This window comes from Pan troglodytes, chromosome X, assembly GCF_028858775.2.
Source record: "Pan troglodytes isolate AG18354 chromosome X, NHGRI_mPanTro3-v2.0_pri, whole genome shotgun sequence".
NCBI lineage: Eukaryota > Metazoa > Chordata > Mammalia > Primates > Hominidae > Pan > Pan troglodytes.
Genome location: NC_072421.2, coordinates 75,681,766 through 75,691,505, shown reverse-complemented (window position 1 = coordinate 75,691,505; position 9,740 = coordinate 75,681,766). Strand labels below are relative to the sequence as shown.

The following is a 9,740-nucleotide window of genomic DNA, read 5'->3' as shown; positions in this document are numbered from 1 at the left end:
AGCTATATATATATTTTGTTGTTGTTGTTTGGTTTTGAGAGTCTTGCTGTCACCCAGGCTGGAGTGCAGAAGTGTGATCATAGGTCCTCGTAACCTTAAACTCCGGGGCTAAAGCGATCCTTGCACCTCAGCCTCCCAAGTAGTTGGATCTATGGGCACACACCACCACACCTGGCTAATTTTTATTTTTTGTGTGTGTGGAGATGGGAGTCTCCCTTTGTTGCCCAGGCTGGTCTCGAACTCTTGGCCTCAAATGATCCTCCCACCTCAGCTGCCCAAAGTGCTGGGATTACAGATATGAGCCACCAGGCCCAGCCTAAAACTCTTGTCTTTAAATGCATCATCCCTAATCCTCCTTACCAATGCACAAGCATAGAAGGGAATGTCTTCAAGAAATAATCAGGTTTGCTGGGGGTTGAGCAGACAGCAGGTGTCCCTAAAATGCTTACGAAGTGTATTAATAACCCCAGTGACATTAAGCCAGGAGGATGGGAACTCAACATCTGTACCTCTACAACTACCACAGTACCCGTGTCTAGGTAAGTTAAAATGAATCTAAAATAACAGAACACAGGTGCTACAATAATTCTGTCCTAGAGTGAAATTAAGAATGGGATTTATGAGGTTGGGCACCGTGGCTCACGACTGTAATCCCAGCACTTTGGGAGGCCGAGGCAGGTGGATCGCCTGAGGTCAGGAGTTCGAGACCAGCCTGGCCAACATGACAAAACCCTGTCTCTACTAAAAATATAAAAATTAACCAGGTGTGATGGTGGGCGCCTGTAATTCCAGCTACTTGGGAGGCCGAGGCAGAATCCCTTGAACCCAGGAGGCGGAGGTTGCAGTAAGCCAAAATCACACCACTGCACTCCAGCCTGGATGACAGAGCAAAACTCGGTCTCAAAAAAAAAAAAAAAGAATGGGATTTATGACATTAATCCTAATGTTAAAATATTTCACAGCCATCCAAATAGAGTTTAAAGGATTGGCAATGATTTTAAGGTAAGTAACTTACCTAAATTCTTCAGACTTACAGATACTTGAGGACAGAGGACTAATTTGACGACTTTCCAACTCTAGGTATGACTGAAACTCAAAGCGATGTTACGGGTAAGTTGAGAAAATTTGTGTGAAAGGATATTTTCATGGCTCTGAGAGCACTAGGAAAGCTCCAAGGTCAGTATATACTGTGATGGCACACACACAAAAAAAACTGCTTCATTTCTAGTAGTGGTCATAATAGTTTTAGAATTACTCATCAGGATAAGATTAACTACAAAATTAAGTTCAAAAAGTGTGTTCAAAGTTACTACCACCACCAGGTTTTATCACACAAAGCAACATATAATTTTGATCACAAATGGACACAGAAAACATTTTAAATTGTCATACAGATGACAACTATCACTTAGCTTAGTACAAACCATACTGAAACTGCTTCCACGTCGTGAGAAATAAGTGTTAATTCAGTGACAAAAAGGTATATAATTGAAGGTTGACACTTCCTTAAATACATGTTTATTTTACTTCAATATCGCTCAGGGTTGTATGTATTTGAATACTTCAGTACTATTTTGAACATTCTAAATATGAAATACCATAAAGTGTTCAAATTTATCAAACAGTGGTACAATATGGTTACTAAACTTGCAACTTAATTTACAATGACGTTCAATTTTTCCTCTTCAAATAAAATCACTGACTTTAGTCCATTTGATGAGAAACTAGGACATATGCCATGACAGCATACTTCTAGCACTCTATGTAATAAGCAAAAAATAATTTAGCTAATATAGACAGGTTACTTGACTGAAATTCTACTTTCTGCTTAATTGATCACGATCAAGAAAACTACAAAAAAAACAAAAAACAAAACAAAACAACTACCACAGACTACAGCTCTCAGCCAAGAAAGTAATGATATATAAGCCGGGCACGGTGTCTCATGCCTGTAAGCCTAGCACTTTGGGAGGCTGAGGTGGGCGGATCGCCTGAGGTCAGGAGTTCGAGACCAGGTTGGCCAACATGGTGAAACCCCATCTCTACTAAAAATACAAAAATTAGCCAGGCATGGTGGCAGGTGCCTGTAATTCCAGTTACTAGGGAGGCTAAGACAGGATAATCACTTGAACCTGGAAGGCAAAGGTTGCAGTGTGTCAAGATCACACCACTGCACTCCAGCCTGGGAAACAGAGTGAGACTTCATCTCAAAAAAGAAAAACAAAGAAATATGTGGTACAGATATTGCTCTTCTTCAGGTAACATACATAAAATCCAATGTTATATACTAAAATAATAATCCACAAATCCAAACATTGTTATAATTATACAACAGGTGACTGATAGTAGATAACTAGGAACAGACTGCATTTGACAAGATTTTCTTTAATAACATCATAAACATCCCTAATATGATGAAAGACCAAGAGCTATAATCAAGATGAATATGCCAAAACAGCCAAGGAGCTAGTAGCTAGTCTTCAGACAGGCTACGAGTTTGTTTTATAGGACCACTCCGCCCTTGGGTCTGGTGACACTTTAAGTTTTCTAGGCAGGAGTGAAAAGGAGTTAATAATGCCAATTCCAGGTATAAATACAAATGAGAGGCACATGGTAGTAGGCATAACCAAAATCCAGGCCAAATTTTTGGCTCAAAGGTGATCTGCAATAGTTCCATGATCAGTTATTTATAATTTCAGCTTACTATAAAGTTGACTTCCAGGTCAAAGGCAAATTTTCCTTTCACATTACCTCATAAAAGCCATTTAAGGGCTGGGTGCCGTGGCTCACGCCTGTAATCCTACCACTTTGGGAGGCCAAGGCAGGCGGATCACCTGAGGTCGTGAGTTTGAAACCAGCCTGACCAATATGGTGAAACCCTGTCTCTACTAAAAATACAAAAATTGCCGGGCACGGTGGCTCACACCTGTAATCCCAGCACTTTGGGAGACCAAGGTGGGTGGATCACAAGATCAGGAGCTCGAGACCAGCCTGACCAACATGGTGAAACCCCGTCTCTACTAAAAATACAAAAATTAGCCGGGCCTCGTGGCGTGCACCTGTAATCCCAGCTACTCGGAAGGCTGAGACAGGAGAATCGCTTGAACCCGGGAGGCGGAGGTTGCAGGAGCCGAGATCACGCCATTGCATTCCAGCCTGGGCAACAGAGTGAGACTCTGTCTCAAAAAAAAAAAAAAATTAGCTGGGCGTCATGGCATGTGCCTGTAGTTCTGGCTACTCGGGAGGCTGAGACAGGAGAATCACTTGAACTCAGGAGGCAGAGGTCGCAGTGAGCTGAGATGGTGCCACTGCACTCCAGCCTGGGGGACAAAGTGAGACTTCGTCCCAAAAAAAAAAAAAAAAAAAAAAACACACAAAACCTATTTAAGAAGCTCCACAGCATTTGACTTTAATATTAACATAAAGGCTAAAGTGATCAAGCTTAGTTTCATTTACAAAGAAACAAAACCTACAATGAAGGTTTCAAATGTACTTTATTTCTTCAATAATGCCATATCTTAATGGGTACACAGTGCTTTAATTTGGCATCAATTATGAGCTGGTTTTTAAACAATTCATTATTACACCAGCTGGGATGATTACTGATTCCTCCATTCCTTTGGGGTAACTCTGCCAACAGGGGACAGGTTCCATTCTATTCCGACTTGTGTTGCTACCTGTAAGAATTAAAATGCTGTCAGTTACGTGTTTAAACCAGAGTACACTCTCTCGGAGACTATTTCTTGAAAATGACAGATATTCTGTTCTATAGGTTAAAAATACACAGAAACTCACCTGGGATCTAATACCCTCCATATAGGCCAAACCTGATTGCTGTCCTAATTTTCTAGAGCAGTCCTGTTGTTCAATAGAACTTCTTGAGCTGAAGGAAATGTTCTAGATCTTCACTGTTCAAAACAGTAGTCACTAGCTACATGTGGCTACTGGCCACCTGGAATATGACTAGTATCACCAAGGAAATGAATTTTTAAATTTTATTTAATTCAAATTTATACTTCACATTTCTATACTACCCACTCAATACACTGATTCCCTCAACCACAACTACCTAAGTAACTGCCAAAGAGTATTTTATATTCTCTGTATCACTAAGGAACATTTCACCTCCAAAAGCTCCTCTGATCAAACATTTGTTCAACATGTTTATCCTTCTAATTAAGCACACTTTAACTTTTTTTTTTGAGACTTTTTTTTTTTTTTTGAGACAGTCTCGCTTTATCGCCCAGGCTAGAGTACAGTGGCACGATCTCAACTCACTGCAACCTCCACCCCCTCCAACTTCAGGCGATTCTCCTGCCTCAGCCTCCCAAGTAGCTGGGACTACAGGTGCCCACCACCACGCCCGGCTAATTTTTGTATTTTTAGTAGAGATGGGGTTTCACCATGCTAGTACCAAACTCCTGACCTCAGGTGATCCACCCGCCAGGGCCTCCCAAAGTGCTGGGACTACAGGTGTGAGCCACCATGCCCAGCCTAGGCACACATCTTAATATTTGATTTCAGGAAGATCAAAACAAAAACTAAAAAGGCCTATTTATTTAAATAAAGTTTATTACAGTAAGGGTTAATTTATATCTTTTTAAACCAACTTATGCATTTATTAAGACTTCGGGCCGGGCGCAGTGGCTCACGCTTGTAATCCCAGCACTTTGGGAGGCTGAGGTGGGTGGATCACGAGGTCAGGAGATCGAGACCATCCTGGCTAACACGGTGAAACCCCATCTCTACTAAAAATACAAAAAATTAGCCGGGCGTGGTGGTGGGCGCCTGTAGTCCCAGCTACTCGGAAGGCTGAGGCAGGAGGATGGCGTGAACCCGGGAGGCGGAGTTTGCAGTGAGCAGAGATCGCGCCACTGCACTCCAGCCTGGGCGACAGAGCAAGATTCCGTCTCAAAAAAAAACAAAACAAAACAAAAAAAAACACAGACTTCAGGACTCCTACTTTTAGCCAGTAAGTAACAGTGACTGAAAGATAGATTGTTAAATGTAAGATGTAAAGAAACTAAAATATAAAAAGATACATTACATCTCATCTGTCACGAATACTGTGCTAAGTTCTGAGTGTAAAATTTTAAAAGAAAAATTGTTAAGTGAAGTTATGTCCAGGAAGGCGATCCAAGATAGTAAAAATCCTGGAAACCATGAACAAAAAAATTACCGATAGAACTAAGGATGTTTAATTTGAAAAAGAAAATTCAGGAGATATGATAGCAATTTTCTATTATCTGATGGCTGTTATATGGAAGTGGATCAGAATTTCTGTGCTGCAATGAACAATGGGTAGCATAGGAAAAAGGCAGATTTTAACTCACCATATGATCCTTTTAACAGCTACACAAGGCTGGGCATGGTGGCTCACACCTGTAATCCTAGCACTTTGGGAAACCGAGGCGGGCGGATCACCTGAGGTCAGGAGTTCAAGACCAGCCTAACTAACATGGTGAAACCCCGTCTCTACTAAAAATACAAAAATCTGCCGGGCGTACTGGAGGGCGACTGTAATCCCGCTACCTGGGAGGCTGAGACAGGAGAATCACTTGAACCCAGGAGGCAGAGGTTGCAGTGAGCTGAGATCGCGCCACTGCACTCCAGCCTGGGCAACAGAGCAAGACTCCGTCTCAAAAAAAAAAAAAAAAAATTAGCCAGGCCTGGTGGCGCACGCCTGTAGTCCCAGCTATTTGGGAGCCTGAGGCAGAAGAAGTGCTTGAACCCAGGAGGCAGAGGTTGCAGTGAGCCAAGATCGCACCACTGCACTCCAGCCTGGGGGACACAGCAAGACTTCTTCTTAAAAAAAAAAAAAAAAAAAAAAACAGCTACACAATATGGAAAGGGCTGCCTTGTGATCCAGTAAGCAATTTATTACTGGGAATGTTAAGAACAGAAGATGGATGAATGCTGGGGGGAAAAAATCCCCTGCACTGTGTGGGTAATTAGATTACACAATCTCTCAAGTCCCTCCTAACTAGATATGTACACTACTATGTTAAGACACTTTGAATGCATAGACTGAGAATGAAAAACATCTGAAATAGAAATTATTAATCAATAGTACTTACGTATGTCCATGTAACAATACAGAAAGTGGCTCCACTAGCTAATACAGCATTACCGTATTTGTCATGAAAATCAGGTGTACGTTTCTGGTGGCTCTGCCTTGCCATTGTTTGCTGAATGCTTCGAACTTACAGGAAAACAAAAAAAGAATACAGAAGCATATTATCAATTGTCAGGTAAAGAAAACATATGTGATTGATACTGCCAATCAGGAAAGCCAAGGAAGTTAATTTTACAGTATTATGTAGTTCAATAAAATGTTAAAACATATTGTAGCTATTAAAGCAGTGTACTTTGAAATGCAACAAAAATAAGATGAATTGACAGATGGACAAATACATGATAAAACAAATAGCAAAATGTTAACTGTAGAATCTTTGTGGTGGGTATATGGGTGTTCATACGATTCTTCCAACTCTTCAGTATGTCTGAGAGTTTTCATAATGGTGTTGGGGGAAAAAAGCAAAGAATGAATGATGTCAGTAACATTCTCTACAAAGTGGTATTTGCATAACCCCTGAAATTTTGGCTCCCATTGATTAATTTGAATACTTATGACTTAAATTTTCATTAAAGTTTACTCAATAGAGCCCAACAACTTACAACATACAAGGGCAAATGAACTCAAATGAACTTCAAATTAAAGCACACTAAATGCTTATGACTGTAAAATTACTACAGTAACAAAAAAACTCGCCACAACTAGAGTAATCTTGATTTTTAAAAACTTAATGGGCCAGGCACAGTGGCTCACATCTGTAATCCTAATACTTTCGGAGGCCAAGGTAGGAGGATCGCTTGAGGCCAGGAGTTTCAGACCAGTCTGTGAAACATAGTGAGACCCTGTCTCTACAAAAAAATTGAAAATTAAAAATTAGCCGGGCATGGTGGTGCATGCACACCTGTAGTCCCAGCTACTCAGGAGGCTGTGGCCGGACGATCACTTGAGTCCAGGAGTTAGAGGATGCAGTGAGCTATGATCACACCACTACACTCCAGCCTGGGTAACAGAGCAATTCTCTGTCCCTAAAAATAAAAAATGAGAAATGGGGTATATAAAAAAGTGTAAGACAGAGATCCTGTCCTCAAGTAACTTCCAGTCTAGAGGATTACACATGTAGATAAAAATCAGTATCGTACAAGGAAGCAGAATTAGCTAAGGACTTAGCTTTTGAGCAGAATGATAAAGTTTGCTGTTAGTATTATACCAGTAGAAAGAGAAGAACAAAAGTTTTCAAACGGCCCCTGGAAGAACTAAAAAGGAGGGCTTGGGAAACAGCCGAGACTGGAAAAAGCTTGTTTCTAGCTGTTTTTTTTTTTTTCTTCCTGTCCAATTTAAGGGGCAGGTTCTTATCGTTTTAAAGAGCCTCCAAAGGTACTTACATATATAATGAAAAGCTAGGGAGCCTGAGGCAGGAGAATCACTTGAACCTAGGAGACAGAGATTGCAGTGAACCAAGATTGAGCCACTGCACTTCAGCCTGGGCAACAAGAGCGAAACTTTGTCTCAAAAAAAAAAAAAAGAAACTGCAATGTTGCCCATTCACTAGCAATGAATATTTCTACATGGTACAATGGGTTACTTCATGATAGTTATTAGACCATTATCGGATCTTCTAACTGTCTTACATAGCTTTCCCTTTTCATCTTTTAGTCACACCGGGATAGGCAAATTTACAAATATTTCATAATATATTCTGCTCCAGAAAAGATAAAAAGTGGGCATGTGAATTCCACGCTGAAAAAAAAACAAAAAACCTTTCCTGAGGTACAAGGTGGCCCTATTTGCTCAAAGAGCAAAGAAATTAAGACTACCAAAAAATTCTGCAACATCTCATAACTTCAACACACTCATGTAACTCTGGTGGATTTCATTAGACCTCTCCTCTGTGACAACTGTTTAATTACCACACATTGGTGATCTCATATAATCCTCAACAACCCCATGAAGTAGGCATTATTTACAAATTACTTATTTTACAAAGAAGGAAACTGAGGTTGAGAGAGGCTAAATCATATGCCCAAAGTAAAAGAGATAATAAATGCTACTTTGGGAATATGAAAATAGTCCAGCTAATATTTTGTGGTTATTTTCAAAGTTGCTTAAGAGTTTAGGACACAATCTAATAATATCCTCCAATGATTCTATTAAGTGAAAATCAAAAGATGGCTAAACAAACTAAATAGTAATTACGGGTCACCTTCATTGTGTAACAACTGCCCACGTTACTCAAGGTCACCTTCGGTGCAAATCAAGTATGAAAATTAATTTGTTCTCCTCAATCTATTGCATTTTCTCTACATAATGCTGGTCTCAAAACTCCCTGTACCTGCCCAACCTTTGGATAAGAAAAAAATGACCACGATTGCCTTCAGGACAGCTAACATTGTTTTGTTTTTGTTTTCGAGACAGAGTCCCGCTCTTGTTGCCCAGGCTGGAGTGCAGTAGCAGTCTTGGCTCACTGCAACCTCCGCCTCCCGGGTACAAGCGATTCTCTTGCCTCAGCCTCCCAAGTAGCTGGGATTACAGGCGCCCACCACCACGCCCGGCTAATTTTTGTATTTTTAGTAGGGACGGCGTTTCACTATGTTGGCCAGGCTGGTCTCGAACTCCTGACCTCAGGGGATCCGCCCGCCTTGGCCTCCCAAAGTGCTGGGATTACAAGTGTGAGCCACCGCGCCTGGCCAGCTAACATTGTTAATCCACAAATAACTTCAAAGCTGCATCGATACCATTTGGGTTGTTTCCCTGCAATTAAACCAGGTGAAGAGCTAGATTTACAGTTTCCGTCTATTACACTAATAGGAATTGGAGAAGATATTCTTCTATACAGGGTTAGGAGTAAACATATCCCCAAAGCTAAAATGTAGGACATCACTTAAGGAACGAGGTGTCTACCAAGAATGTCCTTCCCTGAAATCATAGGTTACTGAAGAATTAAAAAGCAGGGCTAGACTATCACTCCGATAACAGAAAGAGAGCTGGAAACCGAAACAGAAATACTGGGTGATAAAGCCAATGCTAAGGACATCATCCCAATGACTTGGGACGAGATGGGAGACAGACAGCATTCAAGATTAGAAGGCCGAGATGTTCGTAAAAGGAAAGGACACGAGAGGCCGCGAGGACACATTAATATAAGGTTGTTGTAAATGATTTGTCATAATTTTTGCTCACCTTGGAGACGATTTAGTGCGTTTTTGACCAAGGGAAACATCGTGAAGGTGAAGCTAGAACTGCGGCAATACAGCTGCTGCTTTGGTGCCAATTCGCTTCAGGTACCCTTGAAGTGAGCTGAAAAACAAAATGGCTTTCAGCCGGGATCCGTCATGAGATTTGACGAAATCTCGCGAGACCTGTAAAACCTATAGTAATTGCAATCCCTTTTACCGCGTGGAAAAATAAAGGCCTTTTGGGAAATGTAGTTTCCGGCTTTATAAAATGACGTATGGTGGGTGGTATCTAATGAAGAATGAAAGAACTCCTTGAAGCCAGATTTAGAGCTCTATAGAGGGCAGCCGAGAGACAGATCTTCGGCCGAATCGTCTAAGGAACTAGCTTCAAAATGGCGTTCAAGTTCCACAAGCTTCGGTTTGGTATCTCCACACTAGCTCTTTCTTCTTTCTGTTCCCCCAAAACTTCCTTTACTGCTCTCATTTTTTTT

At 41.0% G+C, this 9,740-nt stretch overlaps 1 protein-coding gene across 1 annotated transcript; it reads right to left on the bottom strand.

Annotated features, from left to right (window-relative positions):
- Nucleotides 1–3,475: 3,475 nt before the first annotated feature.
- On the bottom strand, nucleotides 3,476–9,399 carry COX7B (cytochrome c oxidase subunit 7B). The gene is made up of 3 exons (XM_003954023.3): nucleotides 9,254–9,399; nucleotides 6,078–6,202; nucleotides 3,476–3,677 (listed from the first exon to the last, which is right to left on the bottom strand). The coding sequence occupies exons 1-3, from the start codon at nucleotides 9,291–9,293 to the stop codon at nucleotides 3,600–3,602; spliced, it is 243 nt and encodes an 80-aa protein (XP_003954072.1). The 5' UTR covers nucleotides 9,294–9,399; the 3' UTR covers nucleotides 3,476–3,599.
- Between the last annotated feature and the right edge of the window lie 341 nt (nucleotides 9,400–9,740).

Bases quoted from the DNA above. Each gene is read 5' to 3' on its own strand.
- COX7B (XM_003954023.3), bottom strand. From the start codon at position 9,293: ATGTTTCCCTTGGTCAAAAACGCACTAAATCGTCTCCAAG. The intron at 6,203-9,253 runs GTGAGCAAAAAT...TTTTCCTGTAAG, and splicing joins CGCACTAAATCGTCTCCAAG to TTCGAAGCATTCAGCAAACA. The intron at 3,678-6,077 runs GTAAGTACTATT...TAATTCTTACAG, and splicing joins GTATTGTTACATGGACATAC to GTAGCAACACAAGTCGGAAT.